This window comes from Hesperophylax consimilis, chromosome 4 (genome assembly GCF_061612785.1).
Source record: "Hesperophylax consimilis isolate HC1 chromosome 4, BYU_Hcon_1.0, whole genome shotgun sequence".
In the NCBI taxonomy this organism is placed as follows: domain Eukaryota; kingdom Metazoa; phylum Arthropoda; class Insecta; order Trichoptera; family Limnephilidae; genus Hesperophylax; species Hesperophylax consimilis.
Window position 1 is genome coordinate 24,774,614 of NC_142839.1, and position 27,409 is coordinate 24,802,022.

Here is a 27,409-nt window from a genome sequence, read left to right on the forward strand (position 1 = left end):
GTAAAAGAAAATACATAATTTTATTTCAGGTGAATGTACAAATAATTAAAATAAACGGAGACGAAAGCGTTTATTCAATTAATAAAGCAAGTCCAATCGTCTCGCTGCTGTTACATTGCCACTGTAATCACTAATTAACTACCTGTTACTGGTAACAATTAAGTTACTCTTTCAATGCGAATACTGATTGGATCAATAAAGAGTCGCCTCGAATAAATACGATGCAATGAGACAATAATGGGGTATTGACGAAAGATAAATAATTGGTGATGATACGCCAGGCGACTGAGGATGGGCGGATCCAGCGCTGTGGGTATTCCGATCACCTACAACTGACAACACGGGTCATTGACGTCCAATTATTTATCCATGTTCAATGTTCATATCAGATAATGCACATAATTATCTATGTATTGCTATATCCAATTCATCATTTCTATGATACGAGGCTTAATTCAAACGAAATGAAAATTTTTAAAAATATATAATTTTGAAGTCAAATTTTTTGATGGTAATATTTTAGAAATAGAAATATTGATTTTTCTGGATATAAAAAGAGATTGAATTCATGGACTTAAATATCGCTACCAAAGGCGAGTAGTACTAATAGTGTCCGAAAATAATACAAATATACCTACAGCACGGAAAGTTTCATACTTGTGTCTTACGAGTTGCTTGAAAATGATGTCGAAATTTCAGTTTAAAAAAAAATCGCGTGCAGGCCCAGGTTGAGCCATTTACGTGTGACCAAGTCATCAAATAGCCATTGAGCGTCACATTGTAATTAGATTAAAAAACATAATAGTTATCCTATTCTGCTGATCACAATTTGTCCAAAAGCTGAAATGTACCAATGAATCGAATTTAACGGGACATTTCAACTGTCAAAAAACGAAACCAATGACTATTTGACGACAATGTCATATTTAAATTTATGTGAAACAACCTGTGCTTACTAAACCTAAAAGTTGATGTTTTTTCTACTAGGCATCCATTACTAGTAACCGCACGCCGCTGATGTGGGTAGCAACTAGCGATATTACAGCAGGGAGGACAAGAGAACAGATAATACAATAATGCCGTATTCAATATAAAGCTTACAAAACGAAATTGGGAGCGGCTTGCGGTGCGCCGCTTTGTTCGATAAAAAGGGCAAATAATGTATTTGGTTGTAGCCGCGGAACAATGCGACCTACTAGGCTATCAGGGTAGGTACAGTGTATCTACACTACCTACCTGCCGGGACATCATACGGTCTCAGGTTGAATAAACATCTCCGACTGACGTTCAAACACAGAACCCGCACCGCACCCTGCGTTCTTTTAAATTTCGTTCCATTCATCAAACAATGTAAATTATTAAAAACATAAACAACGCCTTGGCTAATGGACTGGGTTCAATTATCTTGCACCCACAATGAATTTTTCCGCATAAATTGTGCGGGTGAGTTGTTCAACGAACTTACGGTATGATAATGCTGATTGCGGTCGGTGGCTGAGTTGACATCGCGTTTGGGTCCCACCAGGCGTAGTGTGTTCAACGCCTCGGCTGGCTAAATCCTCCATCACAACAGTTAAATTTTTCCGCCTACCGTGGTGGTAGTAGGAGATTTTCAAATATTGTCAGGTTATTCGTAACTCGGGAATGTTTGTCTTTCTTTCTATTTTCAGCTACTAAAAATTGTCTCACTTTAGTCTGTGTATTATTTCTACACATTAACGTTTGTCAGTAGAATTTACATACATATTTGATATTTTTCTAAGCAATAAGCTGTTTGATTGGATGAAAAACAATCGACCAATCAAATCCACTAAATACTTCCAATATTTTCACACGTGCTTCAAACAAAGGAATCCTTTGCATAAAGGCAAAATAAAAAAAACCTGTTGGGGTAGGTGTAGATAACAAAGAGATGTCTGACGCGATATATACCGGGCTCGCATTAAAAGACGAAGCTCAACGTTAATTATTGGGATGTAAGAATAAAAAATCGGCATATATCGGAATTTTTTTGGCATCAATCGACCCGCGGACAAAGATATTTATTGGGCGTGGTGCGACATAGCGTTGAAATTATACAAGCATCGAGCAGCCATTACCCTTGCCCGAAGGCTTATATCATATGCGATTTCGCCAGCAGAGCATCAAGTTCAAGTTAAAAGTGAGCTCTAAATTCAGATCTTTAACCTCCGGATTGAAGGTCAGACGCGCAATAAGTCAATTGTTAAAACTCAGCTTCTAACCAGATATCAAACAACGGTTTGATTTTACGGAGAAGAAGTTTGATAAGGATAAATTAAAGGAGCAGAAAGGTTCAATAAGTGGAGTAATATACCAAATCTGAACTTGAGAATTTACATGAGCGTCAGTTTTGATATAAAATTTACCAAACAAATATGTCGAGTGAAAGATATGCACCCTTGAAGGCTTGGATTAAAGTACCTTCGAAGCCGTGGGATTTTATAAAAGAATTTCGCGATTTTAAAAAGCAAAAAAGTTGAAAGATTTTTATTTCAATTTTCCATCTCTCTCGTAAAAGGAGAAAATTATATAATAACAAGTTCGATGAAAAGTTTCAACTACAGTATTTAATGCATTTTTTATTTGAATACGAAAAAACTCGTTTCCAGTATTAAATTTTCACAACCAGGCATTTTTTTAAGGAAATTAGAGTAAATTAGAAGAAAAAACATTTGCCAAAAGCAATTTATCTTCACGGTAATTTATTGCAACAAAAAAATATCTTTCGGTGAATTGGCGTAATTTTAACTATCAATTTCGCATTCGATAGAGACTAGTCTGGGTATCGGGGTCCGGGGCATTCATCACATGATACGAGGTGTAATTACTGCGCCAAATTATTGCCGCCCCTCGCGGTACCCTGGTGTCCTCCAGGACCTGTTATTTAGGGACTAACTCTAATAACAGGGTGAACTGGATACCCACACGGAGATAACCATAATATTTTAATATTTTATTAAATCACCGTTTCCCAGAGGTTTCTCGAATCTTAAAGGAGGGAGAGGATAATACATAATAATTTAACCAAGTTTTTCAAGTGAATTCAAAATCCCTAAAAAATCAAATAAAAGACTTATTGTGAAACCAACTTCATTCAATCTTATTTGCAATGCTATTAACAGAGTTTTTTTTTAAGTGGGGACAGGTACCAATAGTGGTCAGAGACTATTTAGAGAGTTAGAGTAGTAAGATTGAAAAATACAACACTAATGATGCTGTTGTAGCAGAAAATTTGTATATTTTTAGTATGAACATTTTCAGGATACAAATCTTAGTTTAAAAAATTGAAATTATGGAAAAAAATTTAATCTCACCACTCTAGCTCATTGACAAGTTAAGGAACGCCACTGGCAGGTACCAGCTAAACAAGACAAGTTGGTAAATAAAAACTGTTTTTCTTTATAAAAATTTATGCATTAATTTTTTTTTTGCTTTTTTCTTATTACATTATTTCATTGAAAATTCGATATTTCCTAGCCGGTATAAGTGACTCAGTGTGTTAAATAAAAGGTAGATAATAATCATGTACCTAATGTTACGGTGAACATTATAAAAAAAATATATAAAACTGTTAACGCAGTCGACCTTGAAAAATGTGGTAAATGTAAGACACTTTAGGAGCTGTAAGGTTTTTGCCAAATCAGATTTCAATCAAGTGTATTTATTAAGACCGTGTGAGACTGTGAGGTGATGGGGAGGTAAATAAAGTCAACCCTAATATTGCAGACGATAAAAGTTTTTTTGCCCAATTTATAAAAGTGCCTTGAACCGAATGTGTGGGCAATTTGATTTAGAGTTTATCGTTTTATTTTGTATCGATTGAACGATAAGGCTGTGTGTGAACTTATGAAAGTGAATTTGGCAAAATATCTGAAAATTTGTTCCGAGGGTTCCCATTTGTTTTTCCTCGTAAAATTTAAGGGAAATTCGTAAACATATCTTTATTCGAATAAAGAGATCAAAAACAATGGTACATAGCCATTCAAACGACCGTTATAGTACATATCTTATACACAGAAAAGAAACTGTAAACCAACATCACGAAAAAGCGTTAAGACTAGTTTAATGTGTTTAAACTTATTTCAAATAGACCATGAGTGTGTACCATAATAAAAAATCTAATTTTATGTTTCAAAACTTGTCGATTATATTATAATGCTGGGAATGTTGGGAGCCCAACTTGTGTATTTCATTTGCAACGTTCCCAGCTGTCGAGTGGAATCGTGCATAAGTAAATGATGTACATATTTCGAAATGCACTTCAATTTGATAAAATAATTCTTGGCAAGTATTCAACAAAAAAATAGAAGGTAATCACTTGAACACAAAAAAATCAGTATTGACTGAAATTAAAAGAATTTACATTCCAAATAGAAAGGTTTCGGCGTGTTTAGCAATATGTTTATGAAATACCTTCCCAACGGTTATTTAATAAAAGCTGACTGTGGAAGTAAATCTTTTAAATTCAATGCTGCGCTTCTGCTACGAAAATCAATATACTTACTTGTAGGTACAGTGTATTACTACCTCAGCACTCTTACTAGTGCAGAGTGCGTGCCTCTGGCAATTGCGTAAGAATCAAATAACCCAACTACACGATACAAACTCGTTCCTTCGACCTCTACTATCAGTAATTCACGCCAAAGCAGTTTATAGTTGCAGATCCATACTCATACAAATTAAAAATAATCTTTATGGCGTTTGAATACCACACGAGTGATTAATGCGTTCATAAATGGATACGTAAAAAATTAAAGCTCAAAGTTATTAAAAGCAGATAATTTTCCGAAAACCTTTCCAGACTGATATTAATATGCTGCCAACGCGACGAAAAATAAATCGGAGCGTTTTTTATAATAAATGGTTTTAAGTTGTCACAAGCATTCATCGGATAAAATAGAAGAGTGGCTGGGGTTGGATTTATCGTTAATTGCAAATCTAAAACGCTTTTCGAATCACGCAAGGAAAAGGTTAGTAACTTTGTCGTAAAAAATAATGACTATCCTTTTCCATCATAACTTAACAAAAGACTGACATGGGTAAATTAAAAAGTTAAAATCCTACATGAGATGGTAACAACGAATGGGATATCAATTAAAAATATATCTAGGCACTTTTATTTTCATATTTTACAAAAGTGAATACGTTAAATCCTAGTATAATCCCAGGCTGTAAGCTGTTATACCTAACAGGAAGATTAGTGAGTGCCTACAGCAGGTGAACACTGAACAGTGAACTGGTCTCTTCACACCGAGTTAACTGTTGAATGACTCTCGCTTTTCCCGAGGTGACCCGCTCCGGTTTTCTTGAGTGCGGGAACTCGGTTAAACTGTCTGCTTGTAAAATATGACATAGATATGCACTTGTCCCGGGAAGGCAGATAGATATACAAGCGCTTCTCGGAATCGGCCAGATACTTGGAAAATGAATAAATAGTGAACAATATGGTTTTAAGTGTTTAAACGAGTGTTTTTATATCGACCAGCGCAGTTCGCACATACAACGTTATGCGATATTTTCAATTAATATACGAATATTTAACCAATGAAGAAGCTAATATTAGCAACACCGAGAAAATTGTGGAATAGATAAAGACACAGAATAATTTAAAAAAAAAACTGACGGTCGCATCTGACTCTTAAACCCAGATCCTTTAATCTTACCTTGACCAACATTCTACCAATTGAGATACCGAGAACTAATTAAATTCTGTCATTTTTATCAATCTAATATTTCAATTTAAGAATTACAAACATTATCCTCAATCAGTTCCTATATTTTTTTTTGAAGTAATCTTTGGAATGATTGGATAGTTCTTTAAGCATAATAATATTGCTATTATAAATATCTAAGAATAAAGATGACCTGAAAATCAAGCATGCTTCTATGAAAAGTTTTCTCGGAATATGACTAGCCTTGCCATGTAGCAGGTGTGGATGATCTAAGCAATTGCCTGAAACGGCTTGCAGCTATCGCCTACATTCTACATATTTAATACCTGCATTTGGTTCGCAATACCTACACTTGATGATGCGAAGGAAAATGCGGAAACAAATTACACGATAACGCTTTTATCACGATTTCTGTATATATTTTACTAGGAATATTATAAATAAATACCCATGGGGGCAAAGTTATGCTTCGCTAATGTTTCTGATGAGTGGATATTGATTATTATAGGAGAGAGCCGTAATTCTAAACCTTTAACCAAGAAACATGGATGACCCCTTTATCATAGCGTTGGAGCTTTACTCGACTGCACATGGATATGAAGAAATACCAAACCACAGTGGCACACGCGACATAGAGGATATTGCACAAATCTTACAGTCAAATGAACAATAATAACAGATGACAATTTGATTGGGAACACACAGGTGACATGCCATCAATTTAGTAAAAATATTATCGGTTACGCAGTTAATCGTAGAACAAATTGCGCAATTCGTTACTTGATGAATAGGCCTTATCGAGTGATTCATTAACTCTGAGAAAAATCTTACCACCGTAGGGTAAAAATACTCAAATAATCAAAATAAAACTACCAGAATTTTTAAATCCACATTTACCTGTTTACGGAAATCTTATTCCTGGACAGTTTTTAAATGTGCTTAACTATAATGTCTGCCTATTAGGCCGAAGGCATAACGAAAAACTGCCCTACAGAGACACTAAATAATATGACTCAGTCGTGATAAGAGCTAAATTGGTATCTTTTTTGCCACATTTTGGGTTGAAAATGAATGTAAGAGAAATTAAATCGAGATCCCGACAGTTAATTAGCCTTCTACGAAAGGGATACGCTTGAGTTAAGATAATTGGAAGGTGAGTAAAACAGGAGGACGATTGTTTGACCAAAAGGCAGATATCTTATGCTCAAAAGTAGACACTTTTAATGAAGTCTTCTTCAGTAAACACCGAGAAAACTAGAAACATGTAGTTAAATTGCAGAAGATTACAAAACGTACTTAGCATTAATCTTCGGATCAGAAAAAATGCATTTACCACCGCTTATGTAAGTGGCTTAACAGGTGGAAAAAGATTATAATTAATCCAATAAGGTAGTAATATTATGATTATCGGTCGCGTGATACTAATGTAAACGAAGATGGTAACAAAGTGGTTACCCTTGGGTGCTTTGTTAAATGACATCAATGTAGTAACCGGATTTGTGTTCTGTCACGCAGTCTCCTCTGCCAACAATGCCATAAAAGCTGGGTTTTTACTCATAGAGACCAACAACACTGATAAAAAGTCACTTGCCATTTTATCTCAGCGGATTAATTAAATACGGATAGAGGCTTCCATCCAGACCAACAACAATGAATAATAAGAATTGTATTCCTATTTATTCTATATTATCAAAACTATTAACACCCGTGAGGTATAAGCGAACAAATTAAACAAATGCACAGATACACAATTCACAGTTGGCACATTACAACAAAATATGTATAAGAGTTATTTTAAATCAGTTGTCATAAATAAAGAAGCATAATAAAACTCTTACGTAACGTAATGGCGTGCGAATACTACAAGGGTTTATGAGTGACCCCATTATCTGAGATTCTGTCGGTCAGGCGATGAAACTGATAAATCTTATTTTATATTCAAATGAATATTCATGCCAAATGCAGGAGACCTCGTGATAAATAATTTGTGACATTGCCCTCGATTGGCAGCCAGCAGCCAATAGGAGAGACAGATCAAATATGTTAAACTTTTCAATGTCACATTGCGTTTCACTTTTGATTTCGTTATCGCATTATTGGATCATCGAATAACAGACGCCTTACAAAGAGAATATAAAAACACCCAGCTAATGTTACGAAAATATTCGGGATCGTTAGGTTAAGAGGAATTCGAATCAAATTGAAAAGGGAAAAGCGCGAATACACACAAGCCTTCATTAAATCGAATGAATGGAACCGAAAATCGAATACAAATAAAGCTTACAAAATACAATGGAGTGAATTTAAACAATGCCACAATTCAGAACAAATAATACTATTTGATCGGACAATATGATTAAAACGTTTAGGGTTTATAATAAAAATTACAAAGAATAACATAAATTAGTGGTTGGTAGGTTTAAAACTATAAAAAAAACTAAAATAAACTATGTTAAACTGTTTTTAAATGTATACCAAGACAAAGGAATAACCAAAAATTTATTTTTCCGCACAATCATTACAAAATATAATGACTGACACTGTAGGCTCTAATCCTAAGGTTTTCCGACTACAATCATTGATGACTATTATTCAATGGTACACTAGAAGTCATGTGAGCAGTAAACTTCGCGTAATGTTGATTAGTCCAACTTGACAGCTCGCAACAGTCGTAACGCTCTTGCAACACGTGGCAAATAAAATAATATTCAACTTGTAGAAAGTTATAATACCATACCACTAAAATAAATTATACCTAAATTATCCAATAGGAATATGAGGAAATGCACATATTACATGCTTAAACGATTTGCAAATAATACAGAACTTTACTTTATTATTAAATATTCAATTGTAACCCAGATACCCTCACTAAAAAAACTTTCTAAATAAATGAACTTATTGAAAATTGTACGATATAATGCTTCGTATACATATGTGACCGAACTGCCGAGCTGAACATCAACTTACGGGAAAGGAACGAAGCAAAAGCAAATAGCGCAAAACACCGCTTGAAGATGGCGGTTCGCGTTTCTGTTCGCAAATGTATACGTACCATAACATATATGCCTTTTAATATACGAAATAAAAAGTACGCTAACTCTATTTAATACAACATAAAAAACGTACGCAACTATTGCATACGTTAATGTCTGAAATTTGTAAAAGAAGCCTAGGTCGTGAGGGTAAACATTAACCACCTCCTTCCCGATAGCCCGAAAACGGAGAATCCAAGAAACAAATTGAAAAAAAACTGTTCAACCTTAAGATAAATGAACCAAATTATAACGTGGAATATATTTTTAGATTTGATAAGAATAATATTATATTTATCATAAAAGCATTGAATTATGTAGTCTTTAATTATAATAAATAATAATAAAAAATTGGGATTCGTTACGATTATAACCAGCCGATCGTAAAATATTTTTAATTTCATATTTAGTAATATTAACTGGTACGAAGAACATTATCCTTCGAGTTTACAAGGAACGCTTTAGCCGACAAAAATAAATTGATCTCGTGTGCGTGTATATTTCTTTAACTACAATAAATAATAATGAAAAATAGAAAAAAAGAACTAATATGGAGTTGTTAAGAGGAACGGCTGCGCGGTCTTTTTCATACAACACTTAAATTTGAATTTGACGAAATTGAATAATTATTTTTGAAACCAAAAGGTATAACAAATATACAGTGGGTATATGTGTTACTTTATTGACTTGTGTTATAAATTATAAAATAGAGGCCATTAGAGAATTCTATAGAGAGAAACTATTCATGATTTTAAAGGCAATTTTGACAATTTTCGTGAGTTGGCTAACGAAATATAAAATAAGATATGGTAAAGAAGCTTATCTTTGATCAAAATTTTAAATTAATATTTCACTAATTTGTATTCCTACCGGTTCCTACGCAAGTCAGTCATTTAAAGAGAAAATTTAAGACCATGAAAATGCCATTAGAAATAATTATAATTATTATTTCATTATATTTACAAAGCTATAAATGGCAAAGTTTTCTCTAAAATCATAAAAATCGACTTCTTCAATGGACTATAATATATCATTTGAAACACAAATAAATACAGTAGCACGTATCAGTACTAGATATATGCTTTTTGATTTAAAAAAATGTATAATGCAAATTTAAGTTTTGTATGAAAATGGCCACACAGCGATTATAAGTCGACCGTAAAATGTTTTAATATATATTTAATAATATTAACGGGTACGTATCTTTCGAGATTTACGAAGACTGCCTTAGCCGACAAAAACATATTAATATCGTGTGCATTTTATGTCCGCTAATCGAGAAGTTTTAACAAAATTTATTGCTATAAATAAACTGATTTTATGTTTATTGTACAAGTTAAAACCATGAACTATGGATTTGGGAAGGAATGCGGATAAAACGAAAATATTAATATCCAGCTTGTAAAATTCGATGATCTTCTGTGAAACAAGCAGTTTAATGATTGTTTATTCAAATTTACACTAGACCCGTGAGGAAGCTACAAGCCAAAAATGTGTATATTCTTGGTATACCTTATATTTTAGATAATAAGCATTAAAATCGCTTGACAAACGGAGTCTAGAAACGTTTGATTTCAAGCACAAAACTGGATTTTATTTATTTTGTAAATAATTTTATAAGAAAGCAAAAAAGTTAATCAAGTTAAACTGTCACAGATAATCTTAGCTATAATCCAGTATTTTTTTTAATTTTTGTTTCCTTTACGCGTTCATACAATTCTATTGAAAAAATGTTTTTTTAGTAGTTTACATTGAAATTTTTTTTAAGTAATTTTTTATTTTATTTGTTCTACTCAAGCGAAACGATAGTAAAACCTTCAATTTATCTAAAGCATATTTTTTGGTATTGATAATGTACACTAATTCGTTATAAACATTAATCAAAATAGTGATTTAGTACTAAGCTTCGCCTTAAAAAAAAATAAATGTCACAGTTTATTATAAATAAATTGTACTAGAAATATATTATAATGGAAGAACATGCTTTGCACGTCCTGCATAGATTTGCACGAATATAATATTATGATATACATTTTATGAAAGACTCCAGTGATTTGACTACGAAGAAATAGAAAGCGGCAATAAGAAAAATGTGTAAAGACGTTTGAAAATAAACATGAAAAATTAAAAAAACGCATTAAATTTCGGTGTTTTTAAAAAATCGGAAAATAAAAACTAGGTCCATCTGAGGTGAATAAATAAGGATTCACTTTGCAAACATTATAATAATAATATTTGCATAATTTATATAGCGCCGTTTTCGTGAAAAATCACCTCAAGGCCGCTGTACAAATATATTTTAAAAACATAAATTTCAAGTAACAAAAATCAGGTTGTTGCCAAAACAATGAAATATCGAAAAAAACTTACTATTAAAGGAACGGAAGCGTATTTAAATGTATTAAAAAAAATTAAATAAACGATTTTTTAGATTAAACAAAATAAATTTGCGATCATTGAAGAATTACTTAAATCAATTTAAACTGTCACTTAGGTATAGTGTTAAAATTTAGAATAAACACAACTTGAAATAAATTACACAAAATATTATACGCAAGGAAAAAACGGTTCATCCGACACGTCATAGTTGCATTACTAGCAAATAATTAAAAATCACCTGCTCTTTGCAGGCCTAATTGGATATATAATGTATCACCTCAGTTAGTCGGTAATTACAACTATTATTATAATTATAACCAGTAATTAAAAATAATTCCTTTAAATGCACTCATTTGAATGAGTCGTTAAGCACAATCAGTTCGGTGTATTTACGTAGATCAATATTTAAATCAATATGTACCCAAGTAAAAGCTATTATTAATACTAATATAAAACTAGAATTTTATGAGGCGTAAATGTCGGTAGCAAATAGCGCTGGACGATAGGGGCGATAGGAAAATAGTGCACACTACACAGCTGGATGAAAACAATTCTGCAAAAACCAATGATCAGCAAACAGCTTGTTCATCTTAACTTTAAGCTTCATTGTAAAACAACCAGCATGTTTTAACAGACTTCGACAGCTGCCGTGACTTCTTCTTATTGTTAAAAAATAAAACTAAAGATCACATAACTCCTGGAGCTGATTGGTAGCATTCTTTCTTGGATCGGACCCACAGAGTGTTCATGTCCAATCCTTCTCAGGATTTCTTTTTGCTTATTTAATATAACCCAACAAATACATAGGTTCATACCATACGTTCAACGGCATAAACTAAGAAATCACTACAGAACAAGAGTGTTATTTTGTCTGATGAATATATCTTTGATGGGCGGACATAAGAGTATAACTGCAAAAGTGTAACTTTTCAGGAGAGCAAAAAAACATTATTATGAACCCAAATATCTCAAGTATTTTAAGTTAGTTTAATAGGCACAAAGTTGTTTATTTATGTTTTGAGTACTGGTGTAACTGTACTGTTAATACCATTGATGCCGGCATACACAAGACACATTTTCTCATATAAATCGTTAAATGGTCAAAAATGCAGTTATACTGTTATGTCCGCCCATCAAAGATATAGCGACTGTATTTTTCATAGGTCAAGAATACCTACCATGACTTTTCAGTATTTAAAGAGTCCAATTTAACTAATTATCTTGGTATGAGGATGGTTGGTTGCTTCAGTGATGGAATGTCCGCCTACATAATGTCATTAAGAGAAGCAGGGCCGTCCATTGATACAGAATCTGATTTATTTAATATCTATCCAAGAACTGTCTTCATATTGGTTGTTCAGATTTACAAGCAGAAGGGAACTTTTTGTTTCTTGATTAAAATAGTTTGGTCTTACCTTTCTCGGTGGTGTGTGTCTAAGGTGCTGTTGCGGAGGTTGTTGTTGTAGGGGTGGGGGGCGGCAGGCCGCGTGAGGGGGCGGCAGGTGGTGGGCAAGGAAGCCGCCCGCCAGGGACAGGGGGGCGCCCAGCCCGCCAAGCCCTCCGAGACCACCCAGTCCACCTAGCAGCGGCGGTAGCAGGCGGCCCCCGCCTGCGCCGCCCGGGGGCACGGCCATCATCTTCTGCAGGGGAACACCCCACGGCAGGTACCATGTACCCCCGTGGTGCTGCATGCCTACTGAGTACAAGGGCTCCATCTGGATGTGGATGCTATCTGATACTCTCAAAAGTATACCTCACTTAATAACTGCAGTCGTGTCAGGGTCAATAATTACTTTGCACGATCTCAAGTATCTTATAAATACTTCAAGCGATAAATCCGAAAAGGTGTATAGAACGAAAATATTCGTAGATATGTTTTCCAGAAAACAGCACTTTTGAACTTCGATGTAATTTCATTTGTCCTTCGAAGGTAATTTTAAGAGTGTTAAAAGTTAAACAAAAAGTAAATGATAATGTTACTTGCGAATCAAATCACCATGGATGTACTTTTTAAAAAATGTTTATACTTTTTTCATTGTAGATTCACTTTTAGTTTCGTTAACGTTCAAACGACAGGAAAAGCAGATTTCCCTTTCAACAAGATATGATGTAAGTATGTCACATTTTTATTCAGCATATTTAATATTGTTGAATTATGGTTCTGCTTTAAAGTAGCGATGATTAAGATGTGCCTGCTATCGAAGTTCGTCATCTGCAGTCATTATTAGGTGTTTTTTTTCACTGTGTTGTCCTTGAAACACTTATTGTTTCTTAGTTCACTATAATACTTAACCACAAAGATAAACACCGCTTTAATCACACAGATTAGACTTCAAACAGGAACCTAGAGAAAGATAGAAAAATAAATGTCTTTGGAAGTTTTTAGAAAAAGATAAAAAAACTTTGTGATGTAATCGGGTTTTGGAGTCCACGACGTGGCTAATTTTTGAAACCGGTTAGGTAAGAATATGATCGATGTTTTCTATTAATTAATGCCAAACTTCAGCTCACTAACATCAATCCACAAACGTATTGAAAATGATAACTTTACGTATGTACCTACGCGGATAAACATTAAAGATAATTGATTCTCATACCGAGTTATATAAAAAACACACAATTAAAAATATCTTTCAATCGCGGGACCTTCGGACTTCTTTATAAAAAAGTAACGAGCTCCGAAAAGCAAGGTTGATTTTAATTAGATGTTTGGAAGACCGAAGCAGGCGTGGAATCGGCACGGCGAAGTCTACCTATATGAGTCAGGTGTGTGGAGTCGCTAAAAGCCATCATTCATTTTGGCAGAAATGCGAGAAACTTGAATACAGTGAAGTGTAGGTAGATATTATGATCTTCAAATCACACAGCCACCGATAGCTAGTTTAGTGAACTAGTCGCCAGACCCGTCAGACCTGATCTGCGGGACCTAAACACAGCAACCAACACATATGAATACATGTAGGTACATTTTACCCGCGAGACACTTTAGCACCGTCATAATATGATGCCTTTGAAAAGATGTTATTGAAAGCAGCATCTTGTTTGTTGTGTTTCGAATTCCGCTAGTAAAAGAATGTTCCATTATGTCAAACAGGAAAATAATCAAAAGGGAGAGAGAAAAAATATCAAATATCGTATCATTAGAATAAAGGTAGGTGTGTTTTGACTTTAACTATAAAATAGTGAATCCGTTTTTATGCAGCACGAAAAACTCGAGAACGGCGAGCTCTAGGGGCAGGAAATTTTCACATCTTTTTCCGACTGAAATAGGTTATATATATATAATCTAAACACTTCCATTTTGCGCTACAGAGCTCCAAAAAAACATTAAAAAAACTGTCAGTAAACAAAGAGAAGATGTCATCATAACATTCAATATTAAATTTGTTCCATATTTTTCAATAAGAAAAATCATTAAGAGTGTTGAAACTAGGACGAAAATAGCTATAAAATACGTTCAATAAGGTCAGTTTCTTCTCAGCTTAATTATTTTATGATTCGGTCGTAAAAAATTCTCACATAAATATGGTAGAGGTAACCTGGGAACAAATAACAATAATTATCTGCGTCGAATATAATAACCGTGAATTGAAGTGAACCCCGACATATATTTCGGCTTCCGCCGATTGAGCAATAAGCAATGAGTAACTGCGCGGTGCCTCTGTAATATATTTTACATTGACCAAGAAACTAGTTATGGTGCGGTAATATTACTCAACGCGGTCGGCACACGGCGGTGTTTATCTTGAGATAGGAGGGATACTTTCACCTAGACAGCCATCAGCCATTAGCCCATTACCCATCGGCTAAATGAAGCATCTTCTTTGCTTAGGAATCGATTGTGTTGTAATTTTGAAAGTGGCCGTTGGGAGATGTCAGTATGTTTGAAACTCTCCGCTTGTGCAAAATGTTAATTAATATGTAAAATTTGATGTGGGTATTTTAATATTATTGCAAATGTTGACATTATATTGCTGACTTCAAATATAATATAAATTTGATGTGTTTTTTTAAAATTTTAAATAGGTACTTGGATTGCGTATAGCAGGTGTAAATAAATTAGTGCGAACGTTAAAACTTTACTTTAAAGCAGAAAATCTACACGTATACTTACGTATTAAAAAAAAACCGAAAATGTGAGCTCTGCCGTCTTTAATTGTTTGGTCGGTGCAAATATTTTTAGCGCGTTGAGTCATTTAAATCACGAGCTACGGAGCTTTGAAATATTTCTTATTAGATGTGTAAAAACACGGCACGACAAAATACTGTTTAAAATATTTAATTTATCAATTGTTATAAAAAAGAGTATGAAAATTAGCTGAAAGAAATAATAAATGTTTAGACAAAGCCGGGTGGTAAAAGTAGTGTACTTACTATTAATTGCTTGGGGGAAATACTAAATGTCTTCACACGTTTAATACTGTTAAAATAAATAATAATTTAATATACAGCTTTAACGTAACATTTAAATGTACAAATGAAATTGCAAATCCCGAGAGGAATAAAGGAGTTATATTAAGCGCTGTTTAAATTGAATGGAATCCAAACATTTGTCAACAACTAACGTACCTAAAGACAAGCTCTGAAACAAGATTATTCAATCTCACAAAAGCAGTCGCACTAAATTGACAAAGCAAAATAATACATATTTCAAGAGGGAAACGGCGCTATTTACGAACTTGGGTTAACTTTAACTTTCGTACAACACACGGAGTGGCGTGTGTGCTGTCATGACATTACATTATCGCATAATTGAAAAATAAGCACAACAAGATGAATAACCTCGTTTGAAGAGAGATTTCCTGCGAACAATGTAACACGTAAGACGTAACACTCCGCGCTACAGATATTTCCCATGTGCTGCACTTTACGGGGTAGAGCTTACCGCTGAGCGCCGAATTCGCGGAAAGTTCTCGCGGGAACCGATCGAGGAAGAAAGCGAGTGAGATACGATCGGGAGCGCGGCCGGTGAGGGCGAACGTACACTCGCGACTGATAACGGCCGCGCCGAGTGGGCGGCCGCGATGGCTGTGGCACCATGGCACCGTAGCACCGAGAACTCGCGCTATTCGCACTGCCGACCTCAGCCGCGTTCCTCCGTCCAACCGGCCAAACTGTTCCAATGATCACCGCCTAAAATACTTCAAATCGACAAAAAGAATTGAAAGGCCACAAGCACCTGGTCAATACAACAAGGAGCAGATCCAACTTTTTACATCAGGGCCGAACATTCTGCATCTCCCTCAATAACCAAAAAGGTTATGATATTGCAAGACGCCCGGACGCCCTTTTACCTGTAATATTATTATTTTATACGATGAGACACGGTGCATTTTTATGCCGATACCTGTAGCCTGTAGACATCCACACGGCTTGAACTTTTGCTGAATGTTTTCATAAAGGCATATAAAAAAATAACTAAATCTAAAATATGACCGAAGGGAATATGAATAAATGAGACATGAACAGCTCATCGGTTGATAAATCGCCGCCATTTTAGAGGCCAATGTAAAGTTTATCAACCACAAAGAAACCACAAAACTGCGTCATGCTTAATAGAACCGCAGTCTCTTCCTATTAAACAACAATATTTTGAATGCAAATAACGATCAAGATATGAATTCAATTAGAATTTACATAGGTATTTTTTTATTAAGAAAACAAATCCAAAAGAACAATGTAGAACAAAAGAAAATCTTCACCGATACCTATGGGTGTTCGGTTAGTTGGAATTTGCTTGATAATAATATAATATTCTTGTAACCAATGTTTTCATTAAAATAAAACATGACATCAATATTAGCGTTACTCATCTATTCGACGGAAAAAAACTAAACATTAATATTAGCGTTACTGATGTATTCGACGGAAAAACTAAACATCAATATTAGCGTTACTCGTGTATTCACGACAAAATTAAAAATCATTATTAGCGTTACTCGTGTATTCACGGCAAAACTAAAAATCAATATTAGCGTTGCTCATGTATTCGACGGAAAAACTAAACATTAATATTAGCGTTACTCATGTATTCGACGGAAAAACTAAAAATCAATATTAGCGTTGCTCATGTATTCGACGGAAAAACTAAACATTAATATTAGCGTTACTCATGTATTCGACGGAAAAACTAAACATTAATATTAGCGTTACTCATGTATTCGACGGAAAAAACTAAACATTAATATTATCGTTACTCGTGTATTCGACGGAAAAAAACTAAACATCAATATAAGCGTTACTCGTGTATTCACGGCAAAATTAAAAATCATTATTAGCGTTACTCGTGTATTCACGGCAAAACTAAACATCAATATTAGCGTTACTCATGCATTCGACGGAAAAACTAAACATTAATATTAGCGTTACTCATGTATTCGACAGAAAAAATTAGGCGTGCATGTATGTATGTTACGTAATATTATTTATTCAAGTACCTACCGATAATTTACAAATGAAATCACGTCACATTATGAATAAAAATAATGATCTTCATCGGATGTCTTTGTAATTGTGCAGAGACGTGCATTCCATTTTATTTTTAACATTGGCTCCACACAGGAAACCGTGAGGAAAATACGTTTCCTCAGGGCCTATGTCATCTTTGGGATGCTAAGTGGAGGTATTTTTAAGGAAATGAAGGAGAATAAGATCTGGGAAGGAAAACGAAAACGGTATGAGGGGTGGGTAGGAATCTGGGGGTCAGAGTGTCCAGGAGGTTTGAATTCATCCCTTGCTGAAGAGGTAAAAAGATTTCCTCAACGACGCATCCTGCGACACGACCTAGGTAATCCTCACCCAATGAACCCGGGCACCCATGCAGCGAACCACTTAGGGTTACCTACGGCAGAGGTATCGATGAATGATGTTGGTTATCCGATGAATGGTTCCCGGGGCAGTGGTACCCATACCCGCCTCCCAAATTGCATGTATGCACAAAAGCGCTGCCTACCTATTGTATTCACACAAAAATAAGAATACTATTAAAAATTATAAAATAAGTACAAGAATTCAATCTACCCTTCCGAAAATAAGTACGTCACGTGCGCCATTCCGACCATTCCGATGGATGATTTATTTGTGTTGTGCCGAAAAAAGGGAATGCCTTTTGGTGCAAACTATAAATTATCATCTGTTGGTACTTCTGTGAATAAGTATTAAGGCGATGCACTACGTCGTGTAATATTTTTAATTGAGCCGCTATCAATAACAACCCTTACGTAGATAGCGATAAGGTTTAAATTCCCGTTTAACACCATCCGCTTGTTTTGATTTATGCAGGAAAAAAACATGGCCAAAAAGTGCCTTTTATTTTATTTTGTAGATGTTTAGGCATAAATGTTTAATTTTTTCAGATCATTTTATAAATAACTTAATTTGCCACATTATACAATAAAATTATAACCGAAAATGGGTTCGTAAGTTTTACGAGATTTTGAAATTTAAAGCAGTTTTCATAGGCCTTATACATTATTTTTTTATGGGCTTATAAAACGACTTATCCAAAAAATACTCGATTATTTCAAAGGCCAAGATGTATTTTACTCGCAGTATTTAATTAAAGCATTTGAAACATTTCTAGGCGATCAAATTTTCAAACCAAAAACACATGATTTTGCATTACTACGTATGGCATCGCCTTATAATATGCATAAATAAAGCGGTAATTTGGATATTTCACTTGATATTTAAATCTCAACTGACATTAGCTAAAGCCAGCAGCTTACTTAGTTTTAAAATATGAATTAATAATCTATTTTACCAACTCACTAAAAGAATGTGTACGCCACTGGGAGTGTGCAAACTAGGAAACATGACTTCTGCTAGAAATAAAACACATAATCTCTGTTTCTTAAACATTATACTCCAGATACACTCACAGATGCCAACATTTTTTTATAATAAAACATGAATATAGAATTTAGACTGATATTTAATTGAAGTAATAACTGGTATATTCCATTCTACAAATAAAAGTAGGTAGGTCCTCGTACGTACGGGTAGGTATGTTTAAGTAAACTATGGAGTCATTGAGTGGCTTCGTACGTACTTAATACTGATATATTGATACAAGTTGAAGCGAACAAATAAACGCATTGATAAAAATAATAAATTTCAATCAATGCCTCATTCTTAATTATCAGCAATTTCTCTCCGAGAGATAAGGAATGTTTTATATCGTCTAGAGCGGCCATCGTGAGTCAAGGAAACAACAATGGTACATTCAAAGGACAGGAATCAATCAACATTCTGCGAAAATATAATATACAGGAACACGTTCGACTCTTATCTTAAGTGCCTGATAATGATAATGTTCAATGAAAATAAGCTATAATATGTAACTACGTAGGTACCTAGAAGAAATTTATAATTAAACGGAGAAAAATGAGTATTGTTAATTTATAAATATTTTTTATTTATTATTGATACATTTATAGATTTAAATAAAATATGTATTTGGTAATGTGGGCCTCACCCAGTGAGGCTGCAGTCCTAAACGAATGAATTAACAGAGTTCCTGCTATAATATAATAATATTTCCGCAATAATAATAATATTTCCGCATTGGAAGTGTAGATTGATTTCTTGTGATATTTTTATAATTTTTAATATTGCAGGTTTATTTACCTTTATTTGCACGTTTGTATGCCTTTATCACAAAATGCGGTTTTAACCGGATTACTAATAATATGAATAGATTCTTAATAAATAAACAATAATCAATTTTCTCCGTATGGTGTTGCGAATTGATTATTAATTCTAATATGTTCTAATGAATGATCAGCAGATAAGAAATCAATCAATTTTACCGAAAGTTTTGTAAATGGTGCTAAAAAAGATACCCGTAATAAATCGGTATCAAAGATATTATCAAAAAGTTGATAATATCTCTTCAACTGACAAATTTTAGGTATAGCCAAGCGAAAATGTGAAAGTTTTTAACTGAAACTTTTTTAAATAAAATTTTTTTTTATTGTTTTTGAAAAGCATTATCCCGTTTAAGGTTAAACGCAACGTTTGTTGTAATCTACGCTTTCATAGATGGCGTTATTTAAATTATTTTTTATTAAAACACGCCTTTTGCAAGTTATGCTTTACAATATTAAGACGAATTATTTTTTTGCGCATATTATGGATTGAATTATCGATACATTACAGTATTTGTATTCCTTTTTTAAAAGATTTGAGTTTTATTACGGACAAAACTATTTATTCATATTAATATTGAAAACAATATTTCGTCTTAGTATTTTAAAGCATTGGGCGTATTTTAATAAAATAATTTAAATAACGCTATATATGAATGCGTAGGTTATAAAGAACGTTGCGTTTAACCTTAACTGCAATAATTAAGCAGTTAACAAAAAAAAAATTGATTAGAACAGAACTACAAATATGAAAATGAATACTAATAATATTATACTACACCTATATGCTACATTGAATACAAACTTCACATTGATACGATCGAATTGTATAAATTATCTCCACTATATCTCCACCATCATATCTTTTGATCAGCATTTAATAAATGTTGCACATTGTGTTAGATTGTAAAATCACAAATGAACATATCTCTGTATATGTATATTTTCCAGTTAAAAACGATTAATTGCATTCTATAAGAAAAAGGGGAAACGGAAAAATTATCTTGGAATAAAAATGTTTACGACCAAACCGATTGATGAAATATTCGAGAAATAAAAAAGGTTCAATAAATAAGCTGATGAATTGATATCACTCATGAATAATATTGTTTGTTATTTTGACTTGGAGGACGTGAACTTGGACCTCTCGTTTTTACGATTCGTGTTTTTATCGAGTATGTAATAAATAAAATAAAACTATACATCTCATAGTAATATCAGGTAAAACAACAACAAAAAATCTTAAAAAAAGCAGTCCCCATCACGAACTGAAGCGCTTAATTGGTTATTAAGAATCAAATTAAATACAGATTTTTCTCAAAAAAAATTATAACCACCTGACCTAGAGACGATTCACGGAAACGTTCAGAATAAATATTATGTAAATAACATAGACGACTACGAATGGCCGAGTTAAATATTGGGTTCGTAAAATTAGGTAAGTCTGTCATTCAAAGTTTGGATGTTAAAATCCAGTTGAGAATGCGAACAAGTTTCGGAGTAGTTAAGGTAGGTTCGTTAGACGTTAGACAAACATCGAACAAAAGGCTACCCGATGGAACCGAGTTACACTACTGCCCATTCACGTACCTACACATATAAATCTTTGTTTGCCCTCATGGTCGGCTAAATATTGGGTTAGGCAAATTTGTATTGAGATTAAAATAATGAAAATACGCGTTTATTTGTTGATTTCTTTCAATAAATCATGAAAAATCGAATAGCCGATGATTGATTTTCGACCGGTTGAGAAGTGCGGAATGAAAAACCTTCGATTTTAGTAGCACCTGTGAATAATTAGGACAACTGTGTCACCTTCTCACGTGTTTACTTTATACAAATATATTTTTTTAAATAACACTTAAATCATTGTTATATTGAGTTATAGCATCACGACCCAATATACTCAAAATGCAATACTTTCATGTCTATATATAGTATGTAACTAACTAACAAACTAACTAACCATGTTTCCCCGCAGGGGTAGGCAGAGAGGACGGACCGCCAAACAACTCGGTATTGGCACACACTCCTTGCCTCATTCACATTCATACATCGTCTCATACATACTCTTCTATTGTTCTGACTCTTAATAATAATAATAATAATAATAATAATTGGATAATTTGTATAGCGCCGTTTTTGTGAAAAATCACCTCAAGGGCGCTGTACAATTTATTTCCTAGGATCTACATTTGTTATTTAGACCAACTGTGCCAGCACGAGGTTCGTCATCCGTTCAGGCATGTGTCTGCCGCCAATATAGCGCTGACATGTATCTGCTGCCAATAAAGAGCGCTGACACAACATCCTCACATAGACAACAGACATGGAGTTCGTTGACATTACACTAGTATGTAAGTAATCAATAATTAGTATTAGTATTTATTTCGCAACTCGAGTTATATTTATTCGATTACAGTTATTGGCAAGCGTATATAATCAATCATCGTGATATTGGCAAAAGTTAAATCATTAATAAGATTTATTCTTCAGATAAGTTCAGCATAGAAATACAAATTTCATTTTAAAAATTTAAAAGCATAATAAATGCACCTTACACAGACGGGTACTTAACGCAAATGGCAGTTTGTTTAAAAATAATTTGCGGGGGCATCCGTTGGTTGAGGGGTGAAAACATAAAAGGTGGGGGTAATTGGTTTCTCGGTAAGTAGGATCCGATGTAACCGATTATTAAGAAGCGTGCAGCCACGGTTTATGAATTCTGGACCAAAGCACGCAACGAGTTATCCCGAAAAATAAGGAAACTAACCAACAAACCAAATTTTTAAATCAGAAAACATTTAATTTGTATTTTCAGAAACGGAAGCAAAATAAGACGGATCTTTTGTAAGATGCCTTACAAAGGGAGTACTAAAGATATATAAAGCAATCAAGAGGATAATGTAAGAAGATATCATTATTAACTATTCATATCATGTACCACAACACACAAAAGCCTTTATCAAGCCATGATTCGTGATGATTTATTGTTGACCGTGTTGTCTATAGCCCACAGCAACTACACTCCACAGCATTAGATAAAAAAGGCTTCTTGGTAGTACGTAGCATCAAGGTCAATTCGTATTTAAAGCGGGCACTAGCTCGGTTTGAAGAAAACCTCCCATCAATTATCATATCAAATATGAATGCATGGCCAATTGGCGCAATTGTGAGAACAAAAGATTCCCCTCAAAAGGCGGGTACTGCTATTAATTTACTTTATCGATGGGGGGTATATTATATGGGTCTAAATTTGGGTATCCCACTGTTCTGATACATTACGACCGCATGCTCAAATTATGGTCCAGTTTTTTTTTTACTCGCGATGCTTACGAGAAAGATAACATTTTTTAAAACCGTGCTGGCATTGTGTTGTATAACAATGTTAAAGCAAGAATTTGCATAAGTTATTTAGCAAACAAATGAGTAACTTTAGTCAGCGGGAGGGTTCTCAAGTTTCTGGTAGTCACGTGAGAATTTGGCACCTGCTTTGTGGGATTATCCCTAATATCGTCAATCAACAGCCGGGAGATAACTAAACCACCAACATAAGTAAATGCGCTAGTGAGTAGTTTTAAGTAAATACACTTAGTTAGGCGGTGCAAACTAATTAAACTGAAAGCGTAAATTGAGTTGCATAGAAAACATTAATATCCACCCACAACCAATATTATTTTATCTTCTTAAAAACATTTGTTTTTTATTTAAAAAAACAATTACCGAATACATTAACACCACGGGAATTGAAAGAAATGAAAATTGTATGCCATTCTTGACAGTCCTTGTTGTTTTGTTACTGCACTCTGTATCTGCTAGTCTTCTGATGGTATGGCATTATTATCTCGATGACTGTATAGTTTAGGTTTGTTGTAAACGGGAGTGGCGCCCTCCGTTATTTAAAAAAAAGAACCGTTGAAGTTTTCAGCATCCTAGGTGAGAAAATGTACAAAAAATACAAAACGTGGACTTTTTTCAATTAAAACCTTTATTTATTTAAATTTTCAATTAAACACTATGTCACGAGACATTTTCCGACCAAATTTTAACCATTTTCAATTTTATCAAATTTTTTGAACATTTAAAAAAATTTCTAAACTTCACATGACAAAAACAAAAGTATACATTTTTTTACTGTAACTTTCCAACCCATTTTCGGACAAATTTTCCAAACAACTTTTTTTTCGATTGTCAAATTTTCCTGAGAGCATTTTTTTCAGTAAAATTTAAATTTATCAACATCAAAAATTTACAAACTTCACAGTATATCAAAAAAATAATAATGTTTTAAAAAAGATTATTAAAGTTTCCCAACGCGAAAAATTTCTAAGCTTCTAACAACAAAATCGAAATGATAATTATCTAACCAAACATGTTTTCCAAGAACGAATTTAACTTATGAACCCAACTTCATGTACGACGATATTGTTGTCATGGTTTTTTTTTGTCCCGGTGACTTTGTTGCCATCGGATCAGCCGATATTATTTTTCCAAGTAACTGGCTATTTTTGGAATCGGTTCCATTTGACTTTTATGAAATTCAAAAATTTGAGCAGTGCCTAGGTATATGAAAAAAAAGTATCTAAAATATATCAAAATGGTAATCTTGAAATATAAGAGCCTTCTAACCGAGATTTGGTTGCTATTGGAGATATTAGGGGGAGAGAAACCAGAATTCTATGTCAAAATGCACAGCGGCTTCGTTCTAATTTCTTGAGTTCTGACTGGAAGTACATTTCTTAGCTAATGGGAGTTTGTTACTTAGTTTTCATTAGTCCAGTGAATTTAAAATGAACGAAGTTAGACGACAAACACATAATACGTAGGCTTTCATAAATGTTTTTCTATTTGGATAGGAAAATGAATAGATACCTACGTGAAAAGAAAATTTTTGAACACGTTCTAATAATGGCTTTTGATCATACAGATGGGAAAAACTCTAAAATCAGGGAACTTCACTGATTGTTTATATATTATAATCGAGAGCATCTTCTGTCCTTATCCTAAATTCGCCCACCTCCTTCCTTTACCTTCTTACTGGTTTTAAGGCAAAATAAAACTCCTTTATTTATCCAATATTAGCATAAGAAACATTTTTGGCCTAACCCGGTTTAACCACGTATGGAATATAACATTAGCAAATGAATATACCAATGAAATCTACATTTTTAATGTAAAAAATTCGATTTTTAAAACATACATGTTTTTAATCAAGATATTACTTCTGATAAATTCAGTTTAATATTATTATTACCATTTTATTTTTATTTTATACTAGCTGTACCCCGCCACGCGTTGCTGTAGCTACGTCTGTCTGTGCACATAGAGAAACAATAGCACGTGTTGCTTTTACGTCCAACAGATGGCGCTGTTTAAAAAAAAACATGTTTTTACCCATCACAGGTGACATCTATTAGGTATATAAAAACACAAGCGAATTCTAATACAAAGTTGTGTCAATATTTCAAAGAACTTTCGGAGATTTAAAATTTTGAACAAACGAAAATTACATTTTTTTATTTATATTCATAATTGTATTCTACTGTAATTTAAGAATTTAATTTTTTGCAACCATTTTTTATAACATTAGGAAAAAAATTGTAAGCATTTCAATGTACCCAATATAAAAGCATGGGCGTATAAAAAAGAGTTAATAAATATAATTATGTGCATCTTTACATTATAAATAAAAGTAGTTTGTTTCTTACAAAAAAATGACATTATATTATTGGTAGGTATTTACTTACTATGAATATACCTTGTCTTTGTTTCTTTGTTGATAGATACATTTTTAAAATTTCAATTTAAAAATTTGCTTATCGAGAGTAAAAGCAGTCGAAATAAGTTCTCGCAATTTATTGATACTGAGAGAAGTATCTTGCGTTTGGCAGAAAAAATATTAAAGTTGAACAAGCGGGTATAGCACACAAAACCTTTTAGTCAAGTTAATAGAGGAAAAAATACATCAAATAAATATTAAAGGCAGTTTATAGCCACCAAAAGCAGTAAATCTTTATCGGTGCTACGTTTGTATCCTTGTGAAGACCGTTTATAAAAGGGTTAGACCTAATGAAACGTTCTCATTTTCCGGAATCGACTGAATTACCATCGCCAAAAGCGTATCGCGTATGAACTGAAAAATAAATTGAAAAACTTTCGAGAGCACTTTGGCTAGGATCGAAATTTGATTATTTAAAATAACCTAATTTCAATGTGTTTGTATAACGCCTCGGGTAAAACCATAAAACCAAATATTTATGGGATCATTTAAAATTAGCAGCACGTGATCTTAAATTATAGAAATAGAATCAAAAAAACTTTCAAATCAAATTTGTAAGAATAGGCCACTTGCATTACATTTTAAAAAAATTCACAGACTATATCCTTTTTTAATCGTATTTTTTTAAATCAAGTCGAAATTCCGACAGGGTCTAGACTCTGTGTTGTGTTTTATTGTTAAATATTGGTTCATTAACTATCATAGGATCATACAAAATAAGTTAAGATATTATATAGTTTCTTTGTGAAAAAATGCTTCTGCTATAATAAAAAGATTATTCGCCGTACCGAGAAATAAAGCTGTCAAAAATACAAAACGTCAAACTTAACGAAAATCTCGGCGTTGCTAAATTATACAAAAAATGAGTGTGGAATTTTATAATAATAAAAAAGAGAAAATCAAGGACCGGACATTTACATGCAGAGACGTCACGAGTCAATAAAAACTGATTTATAAATTTTATTATAAAAAACTTCTAATTAAAAAAAATGTGTGGTAACATTTTCGAAAATTTTGTAAAAAGACACGTTTTTTTTCAAGTCATAATAAAATACACGCAAGTAATCTTTGTCCCATATTTTGGAAACTTAAGGAATAGCGCTTGTAGATAATATGTTGTAGCCTCTCCTTCTTTCTCATAAACTACCAATGTTCATAACAGAAAGAGAGATTACAGTGAATCTATCAGTTTTCATTGAAGAAATACTGTATCAATTGCGCAAAAAACATTTCTAATGATAAAAACCCACGATAATCTAATATTTAATCATTTCTTTGAAATAAATGAAAACCTATTTGGAAATAGAGTATAAAATCATACGTATAACGAATGCGACCAAATATTGTTGTTAGAACATTAAGGTGCTCGGTCGTAAATACATATTAAAGCGTGAAACATAAAAATCGGTTAAATTTGGAAAATTAGCGGCGCTCTAACCCTTGCGATGTTAATGGCGTTGGTATGTTAGTTTCCACACTCGTAAACCATTTATTTAGACTTCAGCTGGACACAAACGGCATAGCCATTTGGCCCCCAACCATTTGGCTGAATCCACTTGGACATGCACCGTGATTCAGATCATTAGGGGGCCACACACGACCGAGCCGAGAAGCCGAGCCAGTTGGATCTATGTCCAGAAATGACGTGACGCAAAAATGAAAATCGGTAGGTTGTCAAATATTATTATTCTAATATTTATTTATTGTTATATTTCTAGTGGCTAGAGAACCTCAGAGAGAATACTTGCCCTACAATGTTTTATGAATGGCATCAACAAAACTACTTCATCATCGAGTGAACAACTTGAACTTGTGAACTGAAATCGTATATGGGTACATAATATAGGTTATTTTTTTCACAAATATTGAACAAAG

The 27,409-nt window shown here is 33.4% G+C and overlaps 1 protein-coding gene across 9 annotated transcripts in view; it reads right to left on the reverse strand.

Moving 5' to 3' along the window:
- LOC149424418 (pseudouridylate synthase RPUSD2-like) overlaps positions 1-27,409 on the reverse strand; it is a 567,139-nt gene that overhangs the window by 170,236 nt on the left and 369,494 nt on the right. For 2 of the 9 annotated variants that reach the window (XM_089651547.1, XM_089651546.1), the window contains exon 2: positions 12,523-13,451. The exons of 2 other annotated variants lie outside the window; for them this stretch is intronic. In XM_089651547.1, the coding sequence (XP_089507673.1) occupies positions 12,523-12,822 (300 nt within the window). In that variant the 5' untranslated portion in view covers positions 12,823-13,451. Of the gene's footprint in view, positions 1-12,522; positions 13,452-13,666; positions 13,689-13,725; positions 13,804-15,481; positions 15,528-15,889; positions 16,130-27,409 lie in introns of those variants that run through there. 5 more of the 9 variants (XM_089651545.1, XM_089651544.1, XM_089651543.1 and 2 more) reach the window with 5 other exon arrangements.